The 27,157-nt window shown below is 49.9% G+C and overlaps 11 protein-coding genes across 27 annotated transcripts; 7 read left to right on the plus strand and 4 right to left on the minus strand.

Annotated features, from left to right (window-relative positions):
* Positions 1 to 253: 253 nt before the first annotated feature.
* On the plus strand, positions 254 to 2,086 carry FOIG_00712 (uncharacterized protein). The gene has a single exon (XM_031197091.1). It carries the CDS (start codon positions 872 to 874, stop codon positions 1,514 to 1,516), a length of 645 nt encoding a protein of 214 aa, XP_031072858.1. The 5' UTR covers positions 254 to 871; the 3' UTR covers positions 1,517 to 2,086.
* A 274-nt stretch (positions 2,087 to 2,360) lies between these two features.
* On the plus strand, positions 2,361 to 3,951 carry FOIG_00713 (DNA repair protein rhp51). 2 transcript variants are annotated; one of them, XM_031197092.1, is made up of 3 exons: positions 2,361 to 2,562; positions 2,615 to 2,762; positions 2,816 to 3,951. In XM_031197092.1, exons 1-3 carry the CDS (start codon positions 2,476 to 2,478, stop codon positions 3,625 to 3,627), a joined length of 1,047 nt encoding a protein of 348 aa, XP_031072859.1. In that variant the 5' UTR covers positions 2,361 to 2,475; the 3' UTR covers positions 3,628 to 3,951. The 2 variants fall into 2 exon arrangements, with proteins under 2 accessions (XP_031072859.1, XP_031072860.1); XM_031197093.1 differs by having other exon boundaries at positions 2,361 to 2,762.
* Positions 3,952 to 4,019: 68 nt separating this feature from the next.
* Positions 4,020 to 7,927, plus strand: FOIG_00714 (uncharacterized protein). The gene is made up of 3 exons (XM_031197094.1): positions 4,020 to 4,723; positions 4,777 to 6,804; positions 6,853 to 7,927. The coding sequence occupies exons 1-3, from the start codon at positions 4,090 to 4,092 to the stop codon at positions 7,677 to 7,679; spliced, it is 3,489 nt and encodes a 1,162-aa protein (XP_031072861.1). The 5' UTR covers positions 4,020 to 4,089; the 3' UTR covers positions 7,680 to 7,927.
* Positions 6,220 to 9,350, minus strand: FOIG_00715 (uncharacterized protein). The gene is made up of 3 exons (XM_031197095.1): positions 8,836 to 9,350; positions 8,137 to 8,751; positions 6,220 to 8,078 (listed from the first exon to the last, which is right to left on the minus strand). Exons 1-3 carry the CDS (start codon positions 9,050 to 9,052, stop codon positions 7,945 to 7,947), a joined length of 966 nt encoding a protein of 321 aa, XP_031072862.1. The 5' UTR covers positions 9,053 to 9,350; the 3' UTR covers positions 6,220 to 7,944.
* A 146-nt stretch (positions 9,351 to 9,496) lies between these two features.
* FOIG_00716 (60S ribosomal protein L9-B) lies at positions 9,497 to 11,278 on the plus strand. 2 transcript variants are annotated; one of them, XM_031197097.1, is made up of 4 exons: positions 9,497 to 9,661; positions 9,900 to 10,381; positions 10,435 to 11,062; positions 11,132 to 11,260. In XM_031197097.1, exons 1-3 carry the CDS (start codon positions 9,616 to 9,618, stop codon positions 10,486 to 10,488), a joined length of 582 nt encoding a protein of 193 aa, XP_031072864.1. In that variant the 5' UTR covers positions 9,497 to 9,615; the 3' UTR covers positions 10,489 to 11,062; positions 11,132 to 11,260. The 2 variants fall into 2 exon arrangements, with proteins under 2 accessions (XP_031072864.1, XP_031072863.1); XM_031197096.1 differs by having other exon boundaries at positions 10,435 to 11,278.
* On the minus strand, positions 10,913 to 13,451 carry FOIG_00717 (uncharacterized protein). Of its 4 annotated transcripts, none has more exons than XM_031197101.1 (3): positions 13,195 to 13,449; positions 11,561 to 13,041; positions 10,913 to 11,505 (listed from the first exon to the last, which is right to left on the minus strand). In XM_031197101.1, the coding sequence occupies exons 2-3, from the start codon at positions 12,660 to 12,662 to the stop codon at positions 11,414 to 11,416; spliced, it is 1,194 nt and encodes a 397-aa protein (XP_031072868.1). In that variant the 5' UTR covers positions 12,663 to 13,041; positions 13,195 to 13,449; the 3' UTR covers positions 10,913 to 11,413. The 4 variants fall into 4 exon arrangements, with proteins under 4 accessions (XP_031072868.1, XP_031072867.1, XP_031072866.1 ...); XM_031197099.1 differs by having other exon boundaries at positions 10,917 to 11,508; positions 13,195 to 13,451; XM_031197100.1 differs by having other exon boundaries at positions 11,561 to 13,451.
* Positions 13,452 to 13,986: 535 nt separating this feature from the next.
* On the plus strand, positions 13,987 to 16,162 carry FOIG_00718 (V-type H+-transporting ATPase 54 kDa subunit). Of its 2 annotated transcripts, XM_031197102.1 has the most exons (3): positions 13,987 to 14,528; positions 14,655 to 15,180; positions 15,236 to 16,162. In XM_031197102.1, exons 1-3 carry the CDS (start codon positions 14,231 to 14,233, stop codon positions 15,849 to 15,851), a joined length of 1,440 nt encoding a protein of 479 aa, XP_031072869.1. In that variant the 5' UTR covers positions 13,987 to 14,230; the 3' UTR covers positions 15,852 to 16,162. The 2 variants fall into 2 exon arrangements, with proteins under 2 accessions (XP_031072869.1, XP_031072870.1); XM_031197103.1 differs by having other exon boundaries at positions 13,987 to 15,180.
* Positions 16,163 to 16,311: 149 nt separating this feature from the next.
* Positions 16,312 to 18,147, plus strand: FOIG_00719 (aminomethyltransferase). Its single transcript, XM_031197104.1, has one exon. The coding sequence runs from the start codon at positions 16,388 to 16,390 to the stop codon at positions 17,852 to 17,854; it is 1,467 nt and encodes a 488-aa protein (XP_031072871.1). The 5' UTR covers positions 16,312 to 16,387; the 3' UTR covers positions 17,855 to 18,147.
* Positions 17,887 to 19,312, minus strand: FOIG_00720 (uncharacterized protein). Its single transcript, XM_031197105.1, has one exon. It carries the CDS (start codon positions 18,985 to 18,987, stop codon positions 18,643 to 18,645), a length of 345 nt encoding a protein of 114 aa, XP_031072872.1. The 5' UTR covers positions 18,988 to 19,312; the 3' UTR covers positions 17,887 to 18,642.
* A 230-nt stretch (positions 19,313 to 19,542) lies between these two features.
* FOIG_00721 (uncharacterized protein) lies at positions 19,543 to 24,103 on the plus strand. 3 transcript variants are annotated; one of them, XM_031197107.1, is made up of 3 exons: positions 19,543 to 20,088; positions 20,217 to 20,617; positions 20,729 to 24,103. In XM_031197107.1, exons 2-3 carry the CDS (start codon positions 20,431 to 20,433, stop codon positions 22,681 to 22,683), a joined length of 2,142 nt encoding a protein of 713 aa, XP_031072874.1. In that variant the 5' UTR covers positions 19,543 to 20,088; positions 20,217 to 20,430; the 3' UTR covers positions 22,684 to 24,103. The 3 variants fall into 3 exon arrangements, with proteins under 3 accessions (XP_031072874.1, XP_031072873.1, XP_031072875.1); XM_031197106.1 differs by having other exon boundaries at positions 19,543 to 20,617; XM_031197108.1 differs by having other exon boundaries at positions 20,217 to 24,103.
* FOIG_00722 (uncharacterized protein) lies at positions 22,722 to 27,104 on the minus strand. Of its 9 annotated transcripts, XM_031197117.1 has the most exons (5): positions 26,886 to 27,104; positions 26,557 to 26,799; positions 26,354 to 26,502; positions 24,133 to 26,294; positions 22,722 to 24,082 (listed from the first exon to the last, which is right to left on the minus strand). In XM_031197117.1, exons 4-5 carry the CDS (start codon positions 25,663 to 25,665, stop codon positions 23,090 to 23,092), a joined length of 2,526 nt encoding a protein of 841 aa, XP_031072884.1. In that variant the 5' UTR covers positions 25,666 to 26,294; positions 26,354 to 26,502; positions 26,557 to 26,799; positions 26,886 to 27,104; the 3' UTR covers positions 22,722 to 23,089. The 9 variants fall into 9 exon arrangements, with proteins under 9 accessions (XP_031072884.1, XP_031072881.1, XP_031072883.1 ...); XM_031197114.1 differs by having other exon boundaries at positions 24,133 to 26,502; XM_031197116.1 differs by having other exon boundaries at positions 26,358 to 26,799.
* Positions 27,105 to 27,157: the final 53 nt, after the last annotated feature.

Below are 27,157 nucleotides of genomic sequence, written 5' to 3' on the forward strand. Positions count from 1 at the left end.
CCAACAACAAAACAAACAGTCTTGAGTCAACCAACAAAGACGAAGGCAAATCTCTGATCAGAATACTTAATATTTTCAAGGTAGAGTATACACCATAGGATGGACACTGAACTACAGTAACTATACCTGTTCAAGCATGATATAGCTTGGTATAGGGTAACCAAATCTGGAGTCATGCATATTATGTCAGCATTCTCAACGCTTGGACTATTTTTCCCAGACATTCCATCGTATTGTACTCCGTATCCTCAACATTCTTCGATTGTCCATGGAACCGATAACTGATCAGCGTAAAGCCTCAACTAATTCATTGGCTTGTTCAGGGTCGGGTAATACCCATGACACCTGATCCGATGACCAGAAGTTTCCGTGGCTGTCAGAAGTCAAGGGCTGTATTGCAGCTGCTGTATCATATGTACGTTCTCGAATTGGTTGGAAGCTTCTACCATGATCCACCACTGTCCAGCAGCTTCATGCAACCACGAGCAGCCAACAGACTCGCGATGCCACCTAATTTCGTACGATTTTGATGCAAACATCACGTAGTAGACCTCGCTTAAGGTTTGCCAATGCTTCCGTAGTCCTCTTCTGCAGTCGTGCGATTTCTAGAACCCCCAAGCGGTAGGATCCGTCGACCTTTCGCGAAAGGCAAGGAAACTCCCATCTCGATCATATCTTCCTCATCAATGGGTATAAAGCAAGGCTTCCCTTCCCCCCAAAGCTGGACTTCATTCTTCATCAGAACACACACAAGCAAACAAACACAAGCAAGACACTCTACAACAACGATAACCACAACTTTATAACTCTCTTTGCACACTACAACCATCTCTTTCTCATACACACTCTTCAACACATCAACACAAACACAATGGCTTTCTTCCCTCGCAACTTCTACAACTCCGATGCTTCCTTTACTCCCCTCTTCCGTCTCCTCGACGACTTCGATAGCTACTCTCGTCAGGGACAACAGAACGGCGGTACTCGCCGAAGCGGCCTCACCCACTGGCAGCCCAAGTTCGATGTCCGCGAGACTGGCGAAGCCTACGAGCTCCATGGAGAGCTCCCCGGCATGACCAAGGACAACGTTCACATCGAATTCACTGAGCCTCAGACCATGACCATCCGCGGCAAGACTGAGCGCACATACACTGCCGGCACTCCTCCCGCTGGCCTCGTCGAGGGCTCTCAGCCCCAAGGCGCCATTGCTGAGGGCGAGGGTAACGATGAGAACAAGAACTCTCACCACGCCAAAGTTGAGGACGAGGCCGAGGCCAAAGCTCACGAGAGCACCGAAGTCACCCACCACCAACAGTCCAAGGAGGTCGAGAAGAAGCCCGGTGATCAATCCAAGTACTGGCTCACCGAGCGCACCTTCGGCGAGTTCTCTCGCAGCTTCAACTTCCCCACTCGTGTCGACCAGGACAACGTCTCTGCCAAGTTTAAGGACGGTATCCTGAGCATTGTTGTTCCCAAGGCCAAGAAGCACGAGTCTCGCCGCATCAACGTCGAATAAACGCGACAACACACCACAACCCGGAATCTTGACGACCTTATTATCCAGCTCTCAGATTTCGCGACAGGTCAAGATCAGTAATGACTCATCTTTACGACTTTAGCATTGCATGGATCGGTGTTGGGAAGTTTCTTAGCATGAAATAGCATTGTAGGCCTGGCTTGGTCATTCGCTCCTTGTACAACAGCAACTAATAATTCAACTGCTTTTACAAACAACTTCCCAAACATTCATAAAAAATCAAGTGACATATTCCGTATTATTTATTTGCCTGTGACAATATATACATATATATACTGCGATATCCACCAAGTTATTAACGCTTAACACTGCAATAGTATTAGTTACACCTCAATTACCTTCTCTCTAGAGAAGGCACGAAAACTTAAGGACCTATATCCTAAGCGACAGAATGGTTCAGGCAAGCTTAGTGTAAATTAATGGATTTTAAGATTTGTAATTTTCGGCGATATCATTAAATGTCAGAGGTTTCCTTGCTCCTTCAGGACTATGTACTTACTATTAATCAAGACAGCCAAGTAGACAGGGGGCTCAAGGGTAGCAGACGGATAAAATCTTGAAGTCAGAAAGTCGATTTATATGATTATATGATAAGTTTATGATCCCGCATCAACCCAATGAAGAAACTCCATATCATCTGTAAGTAATTCTCAGAAGCCTTAGCTTGCGATTGAAAGACAATGGCTATCCGCTGGCAGATTGAAGCCCACCAATTCCATTTACCAATCAAAAGTGGACCGTCATGTAATTGTTAACTGATGGCACGTGATTTGGCGTAGAATGGTGGCGCTGTTGCCTCCCCACTAAGGTAGGTAGACGCGATCGCGCTTTCTTCCTTCCCCCCCTTCGCTCATTTCTCGCAAATTTCTAGTTCACAGTACAGTCTGTGATTATCTTTTTTTACTGATACAATCCAGGAGAGGGACTCAAGAATCACAATGAGCGAGGAGTATGATGAGGCTCAGATGGGCGAAGAGGGCGGCATGCCTGGCCCTGGTGCTCCAACGCCACTCTCCGCGCTCGAGGTAAACTTCTGTCGAAACGCAATTGCGATAAAGGCTGACGCTGATTTTGCAGGGAATTGCTGGTTTGACGAAGCGAGATATTCAGCTTGTCATTGACGGAGGCTACAACACAGTCGAGTCCGTGGCCTACACGCCGCGACGAGTGCTGGAACAGATCAAGGGTATCTCGGAACAGAAGGCGACCAAGATTCTGGGAGAGGGTAAGTGTCTCACGGATCGGATTTATCGGAAAAAATTACTGATAGTATCGCAGCCTCCAAGCTCGTCCCCATGGGTTTCACTACAGCCACAGAGATGCACCAGCGTCGCAGCGAGCTCATTTCTATTACCACTGGATCCAAGAACCTCGATACTCTACTTGCCGGTGGTATTGAAACAGGTTCGGTTACTGAACTGTTCGGTGAATTCAGAACCGGAAAGAGTCAGATCTGCCACACACTCGCCGTGACTTGTCAATTACCCTTTGATATGGGCGGTGGTGAAGGAAAATGCATGTACATCGATACTGAGGGTACATTTCGACCTGTTCGCCTGCTGGGCGTTGCCAACCGATTTGGCCTTTCTGGCGAAGAGGTCTTGGACAATGTTGCGTACGCACGCGCTTACAACTCTGATCACCAGCTTCAATTACTCAACCAGGCTGCAGCTATGATGTGTGAGACACGATTTTCTCTGCTCATCGTCGATAGTGCAACATCGCTCTACCGAACAGACTTTTGCGGTCGCGGTGAGCTCTCGAATCGACAGACTCACTTGGCCAAGTTCATGAGGACACTTCAGCGTCTGGCGGATGAATTTGGTATCGCGGTTGTCATTACAAATCAAGTTGTGGCTCAGGTCGATGGTGGCCCAAGTGCCATGTTCAACCCTGATCCAAAGAAGCCTATTGGTGGTAACATCATCGCTCACGCCAGTACAACAAGAATCAGCCTGAAGAAGGGTCGTGGGGAGACACGTATTGCCAAAATTTACGACAGCCCATGCCTACCAGAAAGTGATACTCTGTTTGCCATTGGCGAGGAGGGTATTGGTGACCCAGCCCCAAAGGACATGGAGAAGGATTAGACGATAACGGATGACCTTGTATGTTTGTACGATCACTGGAGTATATGGTGATGATTCTTGGTATGGTTGCTGGCGCATATCTTAATGGTTGTTTCATGTGTTGTTATTGCGATGGATGTTACCTAAATGTTAGAGGATAGGGTGGTTGGGATGACTAGCTGGAATTCTCTTCAGTCAAAACAAGTTTCTTTTGGAGCAATTCGTCTCAAAGAAAGAAATGAAAATGACACATCATTAACAGTGCATAACTTTGATGCATCCAATCTTTTCTACTATATATGTCGGCAGTGATGCAGTGACCAATAGCTGATTGCCTTTTTAGGTTAGCGTGGTTCGCGACCTCTGCCAGAAATTCTACCACGCGATTTCGCTTTGCTACCTTAGGTATCCATCATCACATCAAACTCAACGCCTAGTACTCGAACCCATCTCGTCACGATCGACTCGATTCATGGGGGCAAAATGGATCAAGGCGATACACAATATCTCTTCAAAGAGACAAGAGTGAACCTCGATCCCCCAACTTCGTCTTCTGTTGTCACGATCCGAGTACCCTCGAATTCAATACAGAGCCGCAATTATCGAAAACCGGCGCGCGAGAACACAGCAGAAGATGAGACGACATTTCGAACGAAGAACTTAGCGACTGCCTCTTCCGTCTACCACCGAACTTGGCATGACACACCACGGAGTTTCCTTTGGAGGATCTTGGAGGACGGCACTCTCCTCAGCATTCGGGCTGTTGATGTTTGCAAGAAGACACAAGCGACCGATTCCCCGCTTGTCTTGAACTTCCACTTTTCAGTACCTATTCAGCCAGGATGCGTCACATTTTCGGACCCCGAAGAGCACGATTCCCTTTGTGTTTTTGTTCTCGACCAAGCATATCAGCTGTATAGCTTCACGCTCCGACCAGATTTGTTCAGGAAGAGATCGGCCGTCGATGCTGGGCTTTCTGACCTCGGTAAGGTCCAAGCGCCAGCAGGATTGGGTTTCAAGCATCCTCATCGCATGATTGCTGTGAACGCGGAGACACTGCTGATTACGGTCAACGATGGAGGAATGATCAGGCTTGACAAGAACAAAGCGCATGAACGTGAGTACTATTGGGCTAGTGATATCAAAATATGCCAATGCTAATTCTTACAGCATCGTCACTTGTCTGGAAGGAATCGTTCTTCAACGTTCAGGGATGGGCGCAGAATCTCCGAAGTCTTCTTCCTTTCCAAGGAAAACACACAATCAAGAACGGCAAGATCAATATGGAATACAGCTCAGCCACGTCGATTCAGATCACAAGTTTCGGAATGGACGATAGTCTCTTTGCGATCACAGTCTGTCTCGATCATAGAATGCGAATTTGGAACATTAACGATGGCCAAATTCTTTATACAGGCGATATTCTCAATGCTGAGAGGAACCCTCAAGAGATTGGAAAGTGGGCTATTGACCCATCACAGACGAACCTAGTACAGATTGTTGGAAGGGGCCGCAGTAGTAGGATATGCGCAACCTTCTCACCCATCGCCGCTGGAGAGTTTAAGTTCTGGAAGATCATCGCAAAGGATGCGCATACCGTCGTCGTCGAAGACATCTTCCCCAACAACGCCTTAGTTCCAGTGACGCCATCATCCTCTGATGTGTGGACACTCGCTGATTTCGTTCTCTCTTGTCCTGCAGAGAGCGCTATCCAACTCTGGACCCTGTGGAAGAACAACATGACATATAGGGTGCAAAGGCTCGAAGTGGATCGTAAGAATATCTCACAGAGCTGGGAGGAGAACTGGGATGGCGTCTATGCAGATAACCTCATACAGGCCGCAGAGAGTTCTGGCCCCTGTGATCCTACTGATGTCACAGAGAAGTGGCTCCAGCTTATTCTGAAGCCTGGTCAATTTACGAAGTCGACCCTAGAGGCAGCATTATCGATTTATGAGCGAGGCTTCGGAAAGTCAAAGGAGACCGCTGCCAAGGCTCGAGGGCTGGCAGAGTCGATTTGTTCGATATTGGGGGCTGCTGCAACGCTAGATCGAGGCTCTTCGGGCGCTATGGAGTACGAATCCTTCCGCGCTTCCAGTGAGGCCCAGTGGTTGAGGTTCTACCGCCTGTTGCTCGAATTGGATAAGCAACGAGGAGAAGCACTCGGGTTGACGCTTGACCCCTCTACGGGAATGACTTGGGTTGTCTGCGCCGACTTCCTTTCAGCCATTCGTGAGTGCAGTAGCTTGGAGCGACTGTACCATAACCTCACTTCTCCTGAGGAAGATCACGTTGCACAGGCGGCTCTAGTCGATACGGCTTTGAACTTCGTTGCTGGGTTGCCTGAGCACCTGATGCCGCTCTGTCAGGCTGCACTACGGCCTGAGCTGTTTGAGGATTCTTCCAAGACTGACCTCGAGCGCATCTCATGTTTCTCTGACAAGTCTGGATTTTGGCGAGGAATCACTGATGACGACTGTAACCAAGTTGTCGATGTTCTCGGCCCAAACTTTAACGTAGTGACAGACGAGCTTTACGCCGACGTGATGAATCTAATCTCTGCACCAGAGGAAGCCAAGTCACGGAACTTACGTCACCCACTTAGCGACTTTGGCAGGAAACTGGTCGTCAAAGCCGTTCAAGACAGTATTGAGTTGCAGTGGAAGGTCTACTTCAGCCAGTTGATTCTTCTCGTCCACATGGAGTTTGAGCACGACAATGAGGCAGAAGCTCTTCACAATCGCGTTGATATTGGCAACGTATTCAGACAGCTCGTTGCGGCCCTGCGACGTTTGGAGCTGTTGAAGTGGCTCGCCCAGGTAGAAATCTCAGTGCCAAGCACCCGAGAAAAGAGTGAGAGCGGAGCTGTGAAGAAGAGCTCTGAGGATGCTCAACTCGTAACCGCACTGGAGGCGCATGTTGGTCACCTGCTTGGTTTTGCGAACCAAAGTGAGCCACTGGCTACCAGTGTCACAGATCTCGTCACCAACTTGTGCGCTCCGGACAGCGATATTGAGATTTCACCACCGCTTGTTCAGTGCTCTCTCATCAAACGAGAGAGGGCTGATTTGGCATTGGATCTTGCGCCTTTCTGCGACCAAAACCCCTTCTCCACATATGTCCAGGGCCGTTTGCAGCTGGCGTTGAAGGACTTTAATACCGCTGCGATTTTCTTCAGAAGAGCAGCCATTGGAATGAGTAAGTCCTTCCAATTTTGTTATTGACTCCTTACTAACAGATAGCTAGGCGCTGGGAATGCCGGAAGCGACCGCCATAGTAGCGGCTTGCTTGATGACACAGAGTGGAACCTCCTTTACCAAGGCCTTGCAAAGTACTATTCGCATATTGTTGCTTTGTTCGAGAAGCAGAAGGCCTACTCTTATGTGGTCGATTTCGCCCGCCTGGCCATGCAGTTCTTGGGTACTAAGCAGGACGCTATGTTTACCAAGACTGACATGCAAAGCCGCTTGTTCAACGCTGCAGTAGCGACATCGCAATTTGAGCTCGCACACACAACCTTGGTCTCGATTAAGGACCAAGCCATGAAGATCTCAAATCTGCGCAAGTTGATTGACAGAATGTGTGCGACTTATCACAACAATGAGCTCGTTGCTCTCCCTTTCCCCGGTCTCCAACAGGAGGTTGACGATATCCTGGCACAGAAGACAAAAGCATCATTGGATGTTATAGAAGGATTCCCCTACCACCAGGTCCTCTACTCATGGCGTATTAAGCACAATAACTACCGTGGTGCCGCGTCGGTTGTATTAGACCGAATCCACAAGCTGCAAAGCGCCGGAGAGGGAGATGAGGCTACGGGAGAAGATATCCTCGATACACCAGTGACAAGGCAATACCTCCTGCTCATCAATGCTCTCAGCTGTGTGGAGCCCAAGCAGGCTTGGATTTATGATGAGTCCTCGGCTGGCTTTGGACAGAAAGATGCAGGAAAGCGCAAGGTGGTGTCATTGGCGGATATTCGCAAACAGTATCAGGATGAGCTGGACCGAATCGCAGCGATTCACAACAACCAATTTGGCTTCGAGGCGGACGACGTTATGGAAATTGCATGAATGCAGAAATAGGACAGGTCACTTTATGTAGACTAGAGGTGTATTGTTTCAAAACTCGGACGGGCGAAATATCTAGGACATTATCGGGACTGTTTACGGTGTATGTATTAATTTGATTTGCAGAGGAAACAGGAACTACAAATCTTCCATCATCTTGCTCTTCCAGCCTTAAACCCGAAACGCCAGGACCCGATGCTTAAAGGACGCGCATGAAGTTGACAGTGTATGTACATCAGACCAACAGCCAGGCTCTTCTAATTTATCTTTATGCCTGTGCAGCAGCCAACTTGTTCTCTGGGGGCGCAGGTAGTGAGGAGGTACCGGCGTTTAGAACAGGTGCGGCGTCAGGAGCTTGGCGGTAAAGAATAATCTCAGATTGCTTGAAGTATCGTCGAGCATCTGTGAACGTTGTTAGTTGAGTGGTTGAGGCATGAGACTGGGTGGGGGCTTGGCTGACCTTCGTCGATGAGAACTAAGCTGAGATAGTAACGCGTGGAGAACTTCTTGTTGACGTCGCGGAATGTAGGTGTTAGATCAAAACCGCCGAGGAATAGTCGAATAGGAATTGTCTCTCCTCGCGATGGGGAACCGTCCATGATCTCAAAGCGCACCAAGGTTTCACTTTCATTATACTGGTTGGGAGCAGCGCCCGTCGTCTCTCTTCTGATGATGGACAGCTCCATGTGCTTGATCTTTAGGCGCACAAGCAAGAAGTAGATGCGCCCAACAATGACATCCTTGAGATGGTATTTGCTCTTGCTGTACTCGAACTCAATGTGTAGACAATCCTCGATACCAACATCCATCTTAATGCTGCTGTTCATCTCAGGGGGGATGCGATAGCTGTAGACCCAGATATCCTTTTCCCGGATGACATCGGCCATGCGGCGTGAAACGGTGACGCGGACGAAGTAGCGCAGCTTAACGTTGATGCCATTGTATGATTCGTACTGCTTCTCGACGTTCTTGAAGTTGAAGTCGAATGTTTGTGGGTGCTGAAGCTCGCCAGGCGCAGCGAGTTCCTGGTTGAGGGAGAGAAATTCGTAGTGGTTGCCGCGATCGAAGAACATTTCTTTGCGACAAGTCAGTAACTGAAGCAGCTTGCCAAGCGTGTGAAAGCGTTAGGGAGGCACTGCGATGTATAGGGGTCGCGAACCTATCGTGCCGATGAACTGGACCTTGATGCCAGTATGCTCGAGCCTCTTGCCATCCTTTGGACGAACAGTGACAGCGCCCTTGACAGACTCGCCATCCATAAAGAGAGGCGCCTTCTCGCGACGGTTCTTGTCGAGCTTGACATCGACCATAGAACGCTCATCTGTATCATCGAGGACAACGTCGATATCGACGGGAGTCGCGAAGAAGTACGACATGGCGGACAATTGTGTATGTTATCTGCCTCTTGCCCCTAGTGTCTTATTGATAAGTGAGATGAGGCTATGGCGCAAGCTTTATGATAGTGGGATGGCTGGGCTGAGCTGGACCGAGCTGTTGAGGAGAGTCGGCGCTGACGTCGGCCGGGGAGACAGGGGACCGATGAAGACCCACCGAGCTTGCCGCCGTTACCTTGACGAGGCCGAACGAGTTGATTAAGATATGAATGGGATCAGAATTCACACATGAATATGGACAAGAAAAGAACAAGTACATTATTCAGACTGAGAATTATTATTTTTCTTACAGTGCTAGCATATTTTCCTACCATAATTACCGATATTCTGCTTATAGAACTGTTATTCTTCAAAAGAGTCCAATTGCCAATAGATCTAATTGGCTCACAGCCTCCATCGTGCAGACTGATCACGTGCATTCCCCACCAGAATTGCTCACGTGGAAAGAGAAAGCCCTACGCACTTCCAGTGTTCTTTCCCGCACAAGAACTCAGAATTGTTTCGCCTGTATCCCTCAACACCGATATCAACTCACAGCCGGCAGGATGAAGTACATTCATTCCCAGGAGCTCCTTGAGATCCCCGAGGGGGGTATGTTGCGCCCTATTTCATTTTCAAGTCTGATTTCCTCGCCGTCGCTCGAATAATTTGGTATCGGTCCCCTCGAAAAATTGCCAGAGTTATTCGCAAATGGAGGCTGCACAAGAACACCAACAATAAACTGCGCTCACAATGGAAACTCTGGCAATTTCCGAGGGGATTATCCACGAGCGTCGAAATGAGAATCTCCAACTCACAAGACGGAAAAGCTGACTCGTTTTCTCTATAGTCAAGGTCAGCATTAAGTCGCGAATTGTCACCGTTGAGGGTCCCCGCGGCAAGCTGGTCAAGGATCTCAGCCACCTGGCTGTCAACTTCACCGTCCCCAAGAAGAACCAGATCTCCATCGAGATTCACCACGGTGTCCGCAAGAATGTCGCTACCCTCCGAACTGTACGAACCCTCATCAACAACCTGATCATTGGTGTCACCAAGGGCTTCAAGTACAAGATGCGATACGTCTACGCCCATTTCCCCATCAACGTCAACGTCTCCAAGAACGCCGAGACCGACCTGTACGAGGTTGAGATCCGAAACTTCATCGGCGAGAAGCTCGTCCGCCGAATTGTCATGCAGCCTGGTGTCGATGTTGAGGCTTCCACCACCCAGAAGGATGAGCTCGTCCTCTCTGGTAACTCTCTGGAGAACGTGTCGCAAAGTGCCGCCGATATCCAGCAGATCTGCCGGGTGCGAAACAAGGATATCCGAAAGGTAGGACATAGCATCACACCGTCTCTTTTTCCGACTCTTACTAATTGCCCTAGTTCCTTGACGGTCTGTACGTCTCCGAGAAGGGCAACATTGTCCAGGACGAATAAGCGCGGGTACGGACACGGATCTTGTTTCTTTTGCGTTTCTGGGTCTCAGGAGTGGCGAAGGTTCATCGTTGCATGTCATGTAGCAAAAAAAGGGCTACAAAACAAATTTCAAAAAGCAAAGAGATGATGACTCTGGTGCCGACAAACACTTGAATCTCGCCAACGAATCGAATCGCATCTGTTCATTCGTGTATGTGACCATTTTAGGAGCAAAAAAGGGCCGGCTTTTAGACGAGGGTTCGTTTCGGGTGTTTTGCGATAAGAAAAAAAAGGCGTTTAATCATTTTCCAATGCGCACACTATCTGTGCCTGGGAACTCCCACAACGTTTTTGTCTATCGTGAAGTCGGTTCTGCAAGATCTATTCTATCCAATTTGATCAATGGTAAAATGAGTCAATGCATCATGATTTCAGAACTTTAGTCCACGCACATCCATGGCTGTCGTTGATTGAGGAGGCGATTATGATCAAAAGTTGCATGTGAAAAAAATGAGGCTCGCATTTACATTAAGACGTGCCTCGTCAGTATATTCATCTTTTATCAAACTCGTAATTTTTCTTCTCAACTTTCATTGTGAGTCATTTCATCTAGTCTTCCTTTCAATTCCTTTCGTGACGTGATCTCTTGAGTAACAAAAAGCAGCAGCATTAACCATCCATGAATGCGTGGGTAAAATAACAACATCAATGATGAAAAGGGGTGAATGGGGGGGAAATAAAAACCAGAGGCCGCAAAAATATCAACATAATACCATAATATGTGAACAACCAGGAACGCCAGTAGCCTTGATGTGTGAAGCGACAAGTCGAACGTGTACAATGTGGGCTCGAATCCTTATGTCAAATGCAGAGACATGTACAGGATGGGGAGTATATATGTGTGACGAATGGGGATAAAAACTTGAGGAGCGGGGATTTAAAGGTTTCATCGCCTGCTGTCGCGGGAGTAGTACGACCTCGCTCGGCTGTCTCTTGTGCGACGAGTGCGGTTCGTTCGTCCACCTGAGCTTGAGCTGCCTGCTGTGACTGTTAGTATGACAAAGTGATGAGATGGGTTGTCAGCGAGACTTACTGGGACTGGTGTAGTCACTGTATGAGTAATAAGAGTCGCTATACCGCGATCGTGATGATCCTCGAGATGAGCGCGCGGGCTTGGTGCTCGCAGGTCGCTTATCCTTCTTGAGATTGAGGAGAGCAAGAAGCGTGGCCGCCAGACCAGCAATACCGAGCCACTTCTTGCCATCCGACTTCTTCTCACGACGATCGCCGGCCGAAGACGGGGAACCACGACGGCCCATGCCGAACCAGCCCTTGTGTCGAGGACGACGGGAGTGGGCCGAGGCCGAAGGAGGTGGTCGGCTGCCGTGGCGAGAGTATCGCTCCTCGTAGACATCGACGCGCTCGCTCTTCTCTTTGTCCTTCTTGCCAAAGAGGGCAACCCAGAGACCACGGGCAATACAGCAGAAGCACAGAAGAAGGAGAAGCGCAACACCAGCGATGACACCGATGACGATACCGGCAATGGCACCGGCACTCAGGCCTCCACCGCCAGTTCCGGTCTCGCCAGCTGCGGCGCCCTCGCTAGTCTCGGTGGCCGTTGCAGAAGCCTCGGATTCAGTCTCAGTTGCAGTCTCGGACTCAGTGGGCGCGCCGCTGTTGGTGATAGTGGTGGTACCAGTGACTCGATAAGGAGCCGAGTATTGGGTGGTGATCTTTCCATCAGTGGTAATAACAACAGCGGTGGGCTCCTCGTAACCAGGCTTTGCAGAACATTGACCCATGAACGCGCAAGTCTGCCAGCCAGCGCAGCAGATCTCACCGCATGCTTCTTGCTCATCGTTCTTGGGCACACAGTCAACGCCCTTTGTAGGCTCCGGAGCAGGCTCCCAGCGGGTCATGATTGTGCTGGTATAAGTTCTGGTCTCCGTCCAGGTAGTAGTATAATCGCCGACCCAGCCTCCCTTTGCAGCGACACAGTTTGCGACTCCATTTGATGTTTGGCAGGTCTCGCCAGAGCCGCAGCAGTATTGATTATCGGAGCCACAGGGTGAGTCGCATCCTCGGTGCATGAGATATGAGTAACCGCGATCATGAAGACCATCTCTGGGGAGCGGCTTGGCAGAGCAGAGAGCTGCCGCGGTGAGGAGCAGCAGCGGCCTCGTCACGGAGCGCATTGTAGCGATTTTTCTGGTTGTGATCGTCACTTTTTTTTCCCCCCAAAGGTTGGTTATTGGCGGAAAGCCGAGGTCGGAATGATATTGTTTGAGGCCAATTCCAATCAGAGCTTGTGCTAGTTTCGAATTGAGATGAGTGCACAAGGTGAGGAATTTGATCTGGGTAAAAACCGAGACTGGTTGCGAGATTTATCTGAGTCCCTTGTGAAACAGCTCAGCTCAGCTTAGCTTCTGGAATGCGGGAGAAGCGGCTGCGTTGTCGCGGGGAAGTATTGTTGGTGCCCGAGATGGAACTGGAGGTGAGTGAAGGTCGCTGTGAGATGAGGGTGAGTGAGAGGCTAAGTAAGGTTTGGTGGTGAAGTTTCCAGGAAAAAGAAAACTTCCGAGAGTTAAGTAAGAGGTCAATTACAAGCAGGAAAAAAAGAGACGAGAAACGGCAACGTTGAATTCTGGGCGCTGCACCAAGAGTTTTAAGCGGCTGGTGGTGGGCTGCAACGAAAGGCTTCCTCTTGAGTCCCAACCTCCCACTTACAACTGTAGTCTATACCAGCCTCTCTGATTTACCTAGAAGGGCACTTTGACACACGCACGCGCTCATCCGAAATAAGGGGACCTGGTCCACACGCCAACAAATCAGTCTCTTTAACTCGATGCAAGGTTTTAAGGGGGAACACTCAGTCCTCTTTTTCTTGTGAACTCTCGGTCTCTCGTCTTGTCGGTGAGGATGGATGGATGACTTGAGACTTGGAATACGATGCACGTCAATGGTGGGGTGCCAGCTCATGATACCTCCAGCTACTACGCCTGTGCTTGCTCACTGGACAACTATCGATAGCTGGAGCCCTGGAGCAGTGACCACCCCCTGTAGGCCCGTGTCTGCGGCCCTGGAGCTAGGCCTCGTACAGCGGGTAAATGTCATCACCACTTACACGCCCGGGGCACCCCGGAATAGCAGATCACGTATCATGAGAGTGAAAGCCGTTTGCGTGCTGCATATTTTAATTGAACTGTCAGGGGCAATCGCAACGTCCTTGCAAGCCGAGACCTGTGTTTGGCTCTTCCCATTGGCGGTGTTGGAAGGAGTTGAGCCATTAGACAGGGAAACGAAACTCGGAGGCTGGGAGGGCATTTTTCAGGGATTAATTCCAGGTCGGTCTGGGCTTTTGACTCAATCGTGTCGTCAGCTTGGCAGAGGAGAAGAGGATGGCAGAACACGCCACAGCCACAAACCACAAGCCAGATCAAGCCACACTATATCAACAGCCATATTTGTCTGGCGAACTCTTAACGTGTGGCGCTAATTGTGGCAGCTGTGGCTACCCAAGCTCCAACCAAGTCCAAGGTTCCGTTAGGTGCACCAAGCTTGACCTGTGACGCTCCACGCGGTTCAAGATCAAGTTGGTTGCATCACCAGCGACTTCAAACTTCATATTACCAGCTTCTCCATCCTCCTCCATCTCCATCTCCGCTCTACTCCCTCCGATCTCGTCACCTAGACATATCCTTTGGCTCATCCCACAAATAACCGCTCGCTGCTAGCAGCCGCGACGCTTTAATCATAGCTAATCATGTCCCTCGACCCGCCAACGTACCTGGCCTCTCTCCAGAGCAACATCCGTCAGCGACCCATTCCCTGGGACGGTGCTGTCAGGGCCGGCACCCTCACCGAGGAGCAATATGCAAAGATTCGAGCTGTAGATAAGGCGAAGAAGCCCGAGCAAAGAAAGGAGATTGTGTCAGGGGATATTGATGGATATCGCGTCTTGTTTGTTGGCGATGATGGAAAGACGAGTGTTCTCGAGACGGCGGGAAAGCATGCGAATGTGATCCAGTACATCCTGGTCTTGCTTGGCGACCTTCTCGAGGGTAAGAGCGTCCCTTTTATCTTTATGCGACACTGGGAAGTGGCATTGAGTAGTCCATGTCTATCTACTAATAGAGCGACTTCCGTCATAATCTCCAATCACCAATGCTAACATAACATTCTTTCAGCTGTTCCATCTCTAGCCAAGGCCCTCTTCAAGACAAAGGAGCCTTATCGACATTTTTTGCCTCTGCTTAACTCGACTAATGCCGAGGATCCTATTCCATTGCTTACTGCACATGCTCTTACCACACTCATGGCTCTTGCTCGAGACGAGTCCCGATCTACCCTCCAGGCTCTGCCTGTGATTCTCACCTATCTCTCCGGCTTGGCCAAGAGTAACGATGCCGGCCTACAAGATATCGCTGTACAGGAGTATTCGTCTCTGCTCTTTGGGCATGTCGCAAGAGAGCAGTTCTGGAACCAGCGAAGCGAGACGATTGCGCCCCTGATCAAGATTCTTCAAACTGCAGCTGGTATCGGGAATGGAGGCAGCTCATCTGCTAGTCTCTGGAGCGGCAACACCGGTACCGGATCTACTGGCTTTGGGGGTTCTCTGGGTGGAGGTGTTGGTCTCCAGCTTCTCTACCATGCTCTCCTTGTTATCTGGCAGATAAGTTTTGAGGCTGAGGAGATTGGTGATGAACTCAACGAGTAAGTGAATTTACAAGAGAGACAAAACCGGACTACAACTAATACTGGACCGCAGCGAGTACGATATTGTCCTTCTTTACACTCACCTTCTACGATTATCACCCAAGGAAAAGACAACTCGATTGATCCTTTCTACACTCTACAACCTTCTCGAGAAAAACCAGAAATCACTTCTACCCACCGCAGTTCTTGCTCGCCTTCCCGCTCTTCTCGAGAACATCAGTGGTCGCCATCTGACTGATCCCGACTTGCTGGAGGATCTTTCAAAGCTCAAGGAAATGCTGGAAGAGTATACCAAGACCAAGACCACATTCGACGAGTATGTTGCTGAGGTGCAGTCTGGTCACCTTCGATGGTCGCCCCCTCACCGAAACACAGTCTTCTGGGCTGAGAATGCCCGCAAGATCCTCGAGTTTGAGAACGGAGAGATTCCTCGGAAGCTGGCCGAGATCATGCGACAACCCTGGGATAACGACAAGCAAGTGCTTGCCATTGCCTGCAACGACGTTGGATGTCTGGTGAAGGAGGTTCCCGAGAAGAGATATCAACTAGAGAAGGTTGGTCTCAAGAGAAGGATCATGGAACTCATGCAGTCAGATGACGAAAACGTGCGATGGGAGAGTCTCCGAGCTCTCGGAGGCTGGTTGAAGTACAGTTTTGAGCAACAGTGAACTGTCAGATATCAGTCCTAGAGAAGTGTAGTGTCTGCTGGAGTGTCTTGTTTATTACGCGGGCGTCTTGATGTCGTCAGTTCTGGCAGGTCCGAGTTCGCAAAGCTTAGAGAATCACAGTAGACGAGCTGAGCTGAGGAGCGGGGACAAGAGAAAGCATCAGCTTGTAATGGCATACTTTTTAGTTATTGGTAGTTTGAGCAGCATCACCTCGACTACGATTGTGTGTGAGAATGAAGTGTTAAACAATTAGATCCTATCCCATGAATTATGTCTCACGCGGCCTTATCAATCATTTATTCTTATCAGCATTTGCCGCGCTTCTCTTCCTTCTATACCTCTTGCTTCGGCCCTCGGAGGGCGCTCCGGGGACTGCGGGGGTCCGGGGTCGGTTTTCGGAGGCAGAGACCGTGGAGAAGCGAATTAGAAACGACGATTTTGATTGACTCGGTGAAGTTCAGACTCAGTGACTTCAGACTCGGTGACAACCCCACCAGCGCCAATTGTCAAATTGGGTGACTTGTGACTTGCATGATATGTACTGTACATGCCATGTACCAGTCTTAAGCGCCCCCTCGGCTTCTTATCTTCTTGTACAAACTCTTTTCCTCTTTATTAATCTTCTTTGTTTCTGGTCAATTGACTCTCCTCACTTACTCCTAATATCGCCAATTGATTCTATCATGAAGAGCCTCAGCTTGGCCGCGAGGGCTGGTCCCCGAATCTTATCATCTGCCGTTACACGGCCCACATCATTCGGCGCTCTCAGGCTCTCTCAACAAAGCATACGATGCGCTTCGGGGGGTTCTTCTGATCTGAAGAAGACTCCTCTATATGACTTCCATGTCGCCAATGGAGGAAAGCTGGTGCCATTCGCAGGCTACTCGCTCCCTGTTCAATACTCAAACCTCTCACTTGCTCAGTCGCATCACTTTACTCGTGAGCATGCCTCACTTTTTGATGTGAGCCACATGGTGCAGCACATCTTCAAGGGCAAGGATGCAGCTGCTTTCTTGGAGAAACTCACTCCCTCGGACTGGACAAATCAGGGCGTTATGCAGAGCAAGTTGACAACGTTCTTGTGGCCTGGCACTGGAGGTATCGTCGATGATTCGGTTGTCACCAGACTTGGCGAGGATACCTACTACGTTGTCACCAACGGTGCCTGTCTTGACAAGGACACCAAGTATCTTGATGAGGAGCTTGGCAAGTTCGGCGGAGATGTTCAGTGGTCACGTCTCGACAACTCCGGTCTCGTTGCCCTCCAGGGCCCTCAGAGTGCCGAGATTCTCAGCAAGGTCCTCGCTAGCGACGTTGATCTCTCGAAGCTCTACTTTGGCAATGCCGTGTGGGCTGAGCTGAAGCTCGCTGATGGCAGCAAGACTCACCCTGTCCTCATCAGCCGAGGTGGCTACACTGGAGAGGACGGCTTTGAGATTTCATTCAACGGGAAGGAATATCCTGCTTTTGAGACAACAACCCCTGCTATCCAGGCCCTTCTTAGCAAGGCTGGTCCTGAGCGCCTTCAGCTCGCTGGTCTGGGTGCTCGTGACTCTCTCCGTCTCGAGGCTGGTATGTGTCTGTACGGCCATGATCTCGATGATACCACAACACCCGTCGAGGCTGGTCTTAGCTGGATCATCCCCCCTGCCCGTCGCGAGGCTGGAGGCTTCCACGGTGCCGAAACCATCATCCCTCAACTCACACCCAAGAGCAAGGGCGGCTCAGGCGTCACCCGCCGCCGTATTGGCCTTTTCGTCGATGGAGCTCCCGCTCGTGAGGGTGCCGAGATTCACAAGGACGGTGAGAAGATCGGTGTCATCACAAGTGGTGTTCCCAGCCCTACACTTGGCAGGAACATCGCCATGGGCTACATCAAGAGCGGCAACCAGAAGGCCGGCACCGAGGTGGACGTTGTGGTACGAGGAAAAGCACGCAAGGGCACAGTCACCAAGATGCCTTTTATCCAGACAAAGTATTGGAAGGGTACTGCGCCTGCTTAGAAAGTCTACGATGGAATTGAACAATGTATTAAGCGAGTCAAAGTATTAAACGTGTGGTATATGGGGACAACTCAACATGGGGGCAAACTTTGGAGTCTATGATTGTTACGGCCACGACTAAGTTAGAGCCAACGGAAAATAAATGTTCTTGAAATATCATTTGCTACCCCTTACCTCTTCCCCTTTACATCCATATCATCGACTCGATCCTGATGTCTTTCGAGTTTGTCACAAGCAACCCTCTTCTCTTCGGCCGAGGTCTTGCTAGTCAACCCACTCCGGATACCGACACCGTTGCCAAAACACCCTCGAGTGCCCTGGTGATCATGGTAATAGTGGTTGCCGAGAGGCCGACAAGAGTAGTTTTGCAGGATGAGTTCACTCTAAAGCAACCATTGTGTCTGCTGCTACATCTTATATGTCCTTCTAATGCAACCATGTCATCTACCTACCTAAGTAGATCTTCCAGCTTTGCGTACATAACTATGGCTCAGTCCCTTCCCAGACTGAAAATCACATTCTGTTATCTTGTGACGTGGCAATTAGAGTTGCTACCTTCTCTGCCTCGAAGCAACGAAGCAACGCGGATAACGCTCGGGATTTCTCAAGAGAGAAAGGTGGTCTCAATGATACCTGATCATGCTACTGGAACCGGATACTACTAGATGTCTTATGGGAGATACAACACTGCGAGCCAGCACTCGGCGTACATCGCTTCGCTTGGAGGTGTGACCGTCAGAGAGGCGCTCCTAAAGACTCGATGGCTATACTTTCAAGGCTTGGCATCGTCAAGCTTCAGGTGTCACAATAATGAACTGTGTCTCAATGGTTGGCCAGAGTTGTGATTCATGGTTGAGCATCAAGGAAAACATCACGAGAATTTGGACACGGAGATATGTAGCCACGAAAAAACCATAGGAAACCACCACACAAAAGCGTATGGCCTCCCTCAAACGAGCGGCGATATTGTCTAGCAACGGCCTCCCCTTCAAGTGGTGACCAACTGTGGGAAGACTGAGATGATCGTGGCGCCAGTTTTGGATGTTACCGGCACCGTCGAGGAGACGATGTTGCGTAGTGAAGAAGAGAGAAAGGAAAAGAGCCAGAATTTTTGCATATGTATGAACCCACATGAGGACTAGCGGCGGATGCTAAGCGAGATCCGTGCTAGTGGGGCATCTCCCTACCCTGGAGTTGGGTGAGGAAGTTGGTGGGTGTTTCGACAGATATCGAGTGTCCAACACCGAACCGAGTAGTAGTTATGGGACTTTGTTCGAAGATGCTCACGCGAGCGGGGTTTCTTCTGTGTAGTGTTTACTTATTGTGTTGAACAAATAAGCACGCTTCGGGCACAGGATAGTCAGTCTTGTGCGGGTAGCCAGTAAGCGGATAGACTCGTCATCACGAGGATTATTATCGAAGGGTGTCAGAAGCAAGTCGATACTGGATGAAGCGTAGATGATCCATACGTGCAACAAATCACAACGAACACTTGATAAATTCTGTGTATGCATCTCTATGAAAGCGAATGTGATAGAATGTTCACGAGGGCGTTTATGGGGTTCCACATATGAGACTCGACGGAATAGTCAATGCAGGTATCCACTGTTAGGAGGAGGATTTACAGAAGGGGGACCCTGATGGCATATGCCAAAGCCCATTACGTATGTGCCTGAATCAAGGCTGCAGTTGTTTTCTGTAACCCCTGGACCCTGAATATGAGAGCAGATGGTTTTGATTGAGGTGAAGAACTGATGAAGAGCATATCCAGTGGACAAGCGATATTTGAATATGCAAAGGCACAAGATTTGAATAGCAATTCAGTAGGTGTCAGTGATTGAATTTCAAGTATCGCGTGTTCGTGTCTTATTCTGTCTCGTCCATGCCCATTCTCCTCGTCCATTTGCACCATTTGCTCTAGCACACGTGTAGCCCGCGCCGCTCAAGATTGGCCGATCTTACCATCTTCCTCAACTTCAACAATGGATCACCAGGCGTCTCAGCGTGAGCACACGACAACGTGGGGGAGGGGCATCCACTGAAGATAGGTACTGTTCATTAATTTTGTCGCTATTTTGACTCTTCGAACTCGAGTATTTTAAACTCGATGCTTCCCCCTTGTCGCTATGATATTCGATGCGATCAGCCAGGGCAGTCTTGGCACTCTACGGTACTTGGTTTACCTACACCGAGCAGTGGATCCTCATCGACGGTATTGATTGATCATAGCTCAGGTAGGCTGGTTCTGTGGAAATTAGTCTATTAACGCCCTTTTCTTCTCCATCATCATTTTTTCTTTGTATCAAGTATTCTATAAAGATATTATCTTCCCTTGTCCCCCCATCACTAACGCGTCAGCCAGAATCAGAGCGTGTCTTTGTGGCTTGAACAGGATCTTACCCCTTGAAAGCTGCTACCAAGATTGGCTGGAATGACCTCACACCTTCAATTCCATGCTTGACCTCGTATCTTAGCTCAGCATCACTTCTTCACCTGGCTATCACCAAAATTCGACTGCAACACCGAACATCAACGAAATACATATCAAATAGAGAGTACAATCTAAAACGCACAAGATGCCACTCTCAGGCGCCCGACTGCTCGTGGCAGCCGCCTTACTACTCCCTAGCGTCTCTCCTTCACCAATTTTCGACGCTGGCCAAAAAGTTCTCGATGCAATCACAGGGACACGCGATCCTATAGAGACACCGCATATCCGACAATCGGGTCGCAAACTGAATGGCAAATTTTTGCATATAACAGGTACGCAATATCACATGTGAAACAAGTCCCATGTTCCTGCATCTACATCGGATAAAAATATGATAACTCAGCGTTGCATCCAAAGCAGCCCACTAACAACCACAACTCCAGATTTTCACCCTGATGAATTCTACAAAGCGCATTCATCAACAGCCCAGGGTGTCGCATGCCACCGCGGGAAGGGCCCTGCAGGTCTATACGGCGCCGAAACTACCGATTGCGACTCTCCCGTGGACCTCGTCGACGCGACGTTAGAATGGGTACGGAAGAACGTCAAGGATGATATCGACTTTGTTGTATGGACGGGTGACACGGCGCGCCACGATAGCGACGAGAAGCTGCCACGAAGCTCGAGCCATGTTTTGGATATGAACCGAAACGTCGCCAAAAAGATTGTCAAGACATTTTCTGATGACGGAGCCCTTACCGTCCCTGTCATCCCAACTTTTGGCAACAACGATTTTCTGCCGCACAACATCTTCTATCCCGGACCAAACAAGTGGCTGCAGGCTTATAGCAGCATATGGCATCGTTTTATCCCTGAGGAACAGCGACACTCCTTCGGATTTGGTGGATGGTTCGAGGTTGAGGTTATTCCCAATCAACTGTCCGTCATCAGCCTCAACACCATGTACTTCTTTGATCGAAATGCTGGCGTTGACGGTTGCGCAATTCCCTCGGAGCCTGGTTTCAAGCACATGGAGTGGCTGAGTGTTCAACTTCAGCGATTACGTGAGCGGGGAATGAAGGCTATCCTGATCGGCCATGTCCCTCCCGCTCGGACTGAGAACAAGCAGAATTGGGACGAAACTTGCTGGCAAAAATACACACTCTGGCTGAAGCAGTTCCGCGACGTTGTTACTGGCTCCCTTTACGGCCATATGAACATTGACCACTTCCTATTTCAGGACACCAAGGACATTGACCTGAGCCTTTATGACAAGGCAGGGACTACCCGAGAACCCATGGATGACGACTTTTCCGTCGAGTCAAAGAGCGACTACTTGATAGACCTTAGAAAGTCCTGGTCTGACTTGCCAGGCTCAGCTGCAAAGGCACTAGAAGAAGATCTAGACGCCGAGGATGAACTTGAAACGCAAGATGAAGATTTCGACGAGTTGAGGAATAGAAAGAAAAAGAAGGGGAAGAAAGGTAAAAAGAAGAAGGGCCACGGCAAGATCGGAGGCAAATATGGAGAACGATATCAGGTATCTCTTGTTAGCCCCAGCATCGTCCCTAATTACTTCCCGACTATTCGCATAATCGAGTACAATATTACCGGCCTGGAGGATGCGCCAGTCTGGACCGACTCATTCGACATCAACTCAAAGGTTTCCGAAGGGCTTCCCGACTTTTCTGAAGATGAGGAAGCCCACCAGGAACTCAAGAGAGACCTCGAAGCTGAGCGAAGGAAGAAGGGCAGAAAAGGCAAGAAGGGCAGGAAGGGAAGAAAGGGCAAGAAGAAGCCCAAGAACCCTGAACTCGTGATCCCACCAGCTCCCCCAAAGGGATCACCTCCCGGCCCTGCATACTCTCGCCAGACATTCACCTTCATGGGATACACACAATACTTTGCCAACCTCACCTATATCAACAATGATCTTGCCGACTTGTCTGAGACAAGCAAGTGGCGCGACGGCGATTTCAGTGATGAAGTACCCAACCACGATAAGCCGCAGCCCAACAAGTTCAGATACGAGGTTGAATACAGCACTTTTACCGACAAGATCTTCAAGCTGCCCGACTTGACAGTTCGAAGCTACCTCAGGCTAGCGTCTAGAATCGCTAAGAGGAAGACGAAGAAGGGCAAGGGCAAGGCAGCTGAAGAGTACAATGAGGATTTTGAAGACGAGTCAGACTCAGACTCAGACTTAGACTCAGACGACGACGACACTGAAATTCCAGAACCTGAAGAGGGTGACTCTGATTTGGACTTCACCGCTACCAGGGGCAAGAAGGGGAGGAACAAGAGAAGGAAGACCAACAAGGTTTGGAAACATTTCCTCCAAGAAGCATTCGTCAACACTATACCCGAAAAGCAACTCAAGAAGTGGTCACGGAGATGATCGGAGACATATAGGATAGTGACTGACTTGGAAACTTTATGATTGGCATTTTAGCGACGAGACGGATGGAATAGGCATATATGGTGTTAATGGCGCATAGAGAACATAATTGCTAGAATAACTAAAGATACACGATCTTATGATTACACTATCGTTTTCTCACAACATTTTGATTCAAAACTCATGCGTATTTTTTGCCCAAAAGCCCCCTTTACCAGGACATTAAGAAACATGGGGTATCAGCGAATGCAGCTGTGCCGGTACAAGGCCACCAGTTATTCATACATCGTTCGTGTTCGTTTATCATAACCAACCAGTCCAGCTCATCTCACATCTCAGAGAAACAAACCATTAAATCCCATTCTTTCCCTTTGCCCAACAACGCCTCTCATCGTACATGCGCGGTTTACTCTGCATTGTTGACAACCCGCAACGCCCGGCGAGGACCCATGACGACGCTGAAGAAACTCGGTTCCTGGCCTTCGAGTAGCCCTTCAGTCGAGCCTCCGCTATGACTCGTTCCAGGTCTCGTATCCTCACTGCGCTTGGCACCCCCAGACCCGCTGCTGGACCCGGGAGCGCCTGGCGTGGTATCATCTTCATCCTCAGGCCCCCATTTGGGCTCTGTGGTGTATCCCTGATCGCGGCTAGGGCCGACCCAGCCAAAGAGGCTGCGCTGGGAGATAGCACGCTTGGGGCGGGTAGTACCAGCAGCAGCAAGGGCTGAAGGGTTGAGAAGAGAGTTGGACGCAACGGAGTAGCGGTTTGATACTGCGAGGTGTTGTCTGTAGGCGTTGACTTGCCGGCGATAGAGCCAGGCGCAGAAGCCAAGATAGCAGGCGAGGGCACCAAAGATACCAGCGATTACGCCTGCAGCCACGAGACCGCCATTGACTCCACCATCGTCTTCTTCTCCATCGGGAGAAGCGGCTGCAGTACCAGTCTGGCCGACCCGTACTGTCGCTGTCGGTCCGGAGGTAATTGTGAAAACCGGGGGCTTGCCCGTTAAGAACGGACCACCGGTGGCCGGCCCCACAGCGGGGGTGGTAACGGTAGCGCTGCCGTCCTTGTCTCCACCCACGACCTTGCGTACGGCGTCCGGGACCTCGTATCCATGGGACCCAGCGAGAACGAAGTTGTCGGGATGATGGTCCGAATCGTGATTGCCGGCCTTGAATTGGTCCTTCCACTTGAGTGAGGTTGCATCGAACACGTACATGCCGGGATCACATCCGATGTCCTCTCCTACTCCACCAACAACGACCATTTGGCCATCATACATGGCGCATGAGTGGCCAGCTCGGGCAGCGGGTCTGTTGTCGTCGTTTTGGTCGACTTTGATCCACGTGAAAGAGGGAATGGTCAGGATGTACATGTCATCGTACTGCGTTTGGTTTCCCTGAGACCATGTTAGTATTTGGGTATGTCTCAAACCATGTCACAGCTTACAAAAGGAAGATTCTGTCCACCAAACATGTAAATCTGGAAACTTGACGCATCCGGCGCGCTTGCGATGACGGCACAAGGATTAACACGAACGCTGGGTGTATCTCCGGACGTTTCTTGATGGAACCATTCGGAATTGGCAATGTCGTATACGTTCAATGTGCCGAGATCCTCAGTAAATGTTTCGTTGGTACCGCCAGCAAGACCGATCAGAACACCTTGCTCGCCCCAGCCTGGCACAAACACCAAGACGCCATCTGCCCTCTCAGTGAAGTTACCGGTCTGGATGCCTGCTTTTGTGATGTTACGATAGGCCCCGCTTTCACCTGCGCCTGTGCCGTCAGAGAGGCTATCGACGCCGGTGTTAACATAGCCTGGGTGTGTGAATTCAAGAAGACTCTTGAGATATACACGATCAACACTGCGAGACCAGCCTGGGGTGGTGGCCCAGTCGAGATGGCCGCCAAAGTACCAGCTTAGGCCGAGTTCAGGCACAGATAGGCCTGCTCCCTCAGCAGCACGGTGTACTGGTCGATTTCCTGGCTCTGATTCATTGCCGGCCGAGGTTTTGGGGTTCTTAAATTCGGTCCATTCTTCATCCTTGATGGAATAACGCCAGACAGACTCGGGCTCGGGATCAACATAGGGTGTATCGGAGAATTGGCCGCCATAAAGATACAGATTATTGTAATCATGCCACAAATAACCCATAGAGACCTCGGGAGGACCGTCCGGTTTCTCGAGACCTTTGAAAGCGGGCGAGCCTATATCCCAGTCCTTAGTGAGGTCCAGTGTTAGAAAATTGTTGTTCCATGTGTCTTCGACTTGGTCGGGTTTTGATCTTGAGCGACCGCCATATAAGTAGAGTGTTCCATTCAACTGGGCGGCTTGAAGACCCCATCGTGTGCAAACCTTGGTAGGGCTGATCTCGCGTTGCTGAATGACACCAGCGCTGGCGCCATTGATATCCGAAAACGATTGGCCATTTCGCCAACTGAATGCCGGAAGTATAATGGCGATGAGGAGTGCTAACATAGTGAAGCGCTGCAGGCCCGAGACACCTGGGGACACACCCGAAGTGCTCTTGATTCTGGGTCGGCCTTTGGGGTTTGATAATATGGCGTACCAAGTCTTGGGCGATGAAAGTGATAACTGTCGAGGGCGTTGGCGGTCGTTGTTATCCTGACTGTGGTCGTCGTCTTGCTCGAGTTGTCGCTTATTGCTGGACGATTGAAGGATATCAGAGCTATCACTCAAGTGTTTGTCGTTGTCATGGGTGCCAAGTTGCTCGCCTGACAACAGTGAAGGTGCTGATGCAGAAGTGGGATAATCCAAGTCGTGTTCTAGACCAACTTCTTTAAAGACGGATCTTCTGCCTTTTCTAATAGCGCCTCCCATTTTAAATGGTGGTGTTACAAAAGTCTGAGCCTCACGCAGGCGATCCGAGGTACGTTGGGAGTTAAAACGAGGCCGGACTGGAGCTAGAAATCCCGAATGGGACGGGGGAGGGGATTTAACCATTGACATCGTGACCATGTGCTCGCTTCCCTGCCTGCTTGTACGGATTGGATGATGGATGGCTTGTGGCGATAACTGGTAACCAAGGGAATTGGGCGTCTCTGGGTGGCTCGGATCGGCGAGTACTATGATGTAGCCACCTTAAAGCGATACCACTCTGTAGGGATCATGTCCTGCAAGCGAGTTATGATATGACAGAAGATGAGGGACAGGTCTTCAATGGCAAAATATACAATTGAGGAAAAGGGCCCTGGGGTGCTGAATGAGAGGGAATGATAGCAGGAAACCCAGAGAGTTCGCAAGGGGGAGTCGGAGTGATCTTTTGAGAGATTCAGAAGCTCTAATTAACTAATACAACAATGATCGACGCCTCGAGCTGAGGAACAACAAGCTTGGGCTCTCCACTTGGACCAGATGAGGGCCGTTGTGTAAATCATGTCGATTATTGATTGACAGACAAGAGACAGCCCAGACAGCGGAGCACCCCGTTGTTTCTCAGCCCCTGGCCCACTACATCATCGATTTTCCCGACAACTTTGTCTGGATTTGATTTCGATAGGCATTGAGATACCTAGGCGTGGGCAAGGCGAAACACAGCCCGTAGCGGGTGCAAGGCGCGCGTGGAGATGGGGACGCAGATGGTACAGCTACATACCAGTTAGCCAGCCAACCCGGACCTTGGTGATGATAGCGATTAGCTATGTACCAACATGTGCTGTAAATTGTACCTAGGCACCAGGCAAGTCAATTGAGCAGCAGGAGTACAGAAGCACATTTCAAACATGAGCGTTACCTCATCCTCATCTTTGCATATCCAACCGGATATAGCGAATGCAAAGCCGGCAAGGGAAACGCCTCCGCCGTTAACGAGACGAACCAAGCAAAATGCAGGAGTGAGCATTTACACACCAACATTGCAAGCGCACAAGCTTATCCGGACACGAGCCAAACCTGGGGAGTAAACGGGCCTTTCATTTCCCTGTTGATATTATTGCTCCCCAGGAAACTTGCGAGCTGGCATTTCCGGTTCGGCTGCAGTGTCGTTCATTACCAGATTCATCACGGGTCTTGGCATCGACGGTGTGATGATTGGGTCACAGAGACGTGGCGATGACTTCACATGCTCCCGGGGGTGTGGCCTTGAATTTTTTGCTGTTCAGTGTTCAGTTTCGGGTTGTGTGATCGACGGACCCGACCGCGTGTTGATGTTTTAACTTGACGATCTGATTCATTGATACTGTCATGCAATGCAGAAGCATCATCTGCTTGTCCATCCCGAGGCTTGCGAGGGCTTCTTTTTTCGTGTAGTAACGCAACGCAACGGTCGTGGAATCCGGGGTAAGACTCGGTAAGAGGAGGAGAGAGATGCAAATAGCAACCCAAAACAAACTAATGCAGAGGAAGCAGGGATTGTAGGATGTTGGTTGCGCCGTCTTGTGTTCGATCACGATCTGGATCATGATATGAAAGATGGTGGTTGGCTCGGATGTCAATCCATCCGTTTTGCTAT

The sequence above is a fragment of the Fusarium odoratissimum genome (assembly GCF_000260195.1).
Source record: "Fusarium odoratissimum NRRL 54006 unplaced genomic scaffold supercont1.1, whole genome shotgun sequence".
Classification (NCBI taxonomy): Eukaryota; Fungi; Ascomycota; class Sordariomycetes; order Hypocreales; family Nectriaceae; genus Fusarium; species Fusarium odoratissimum.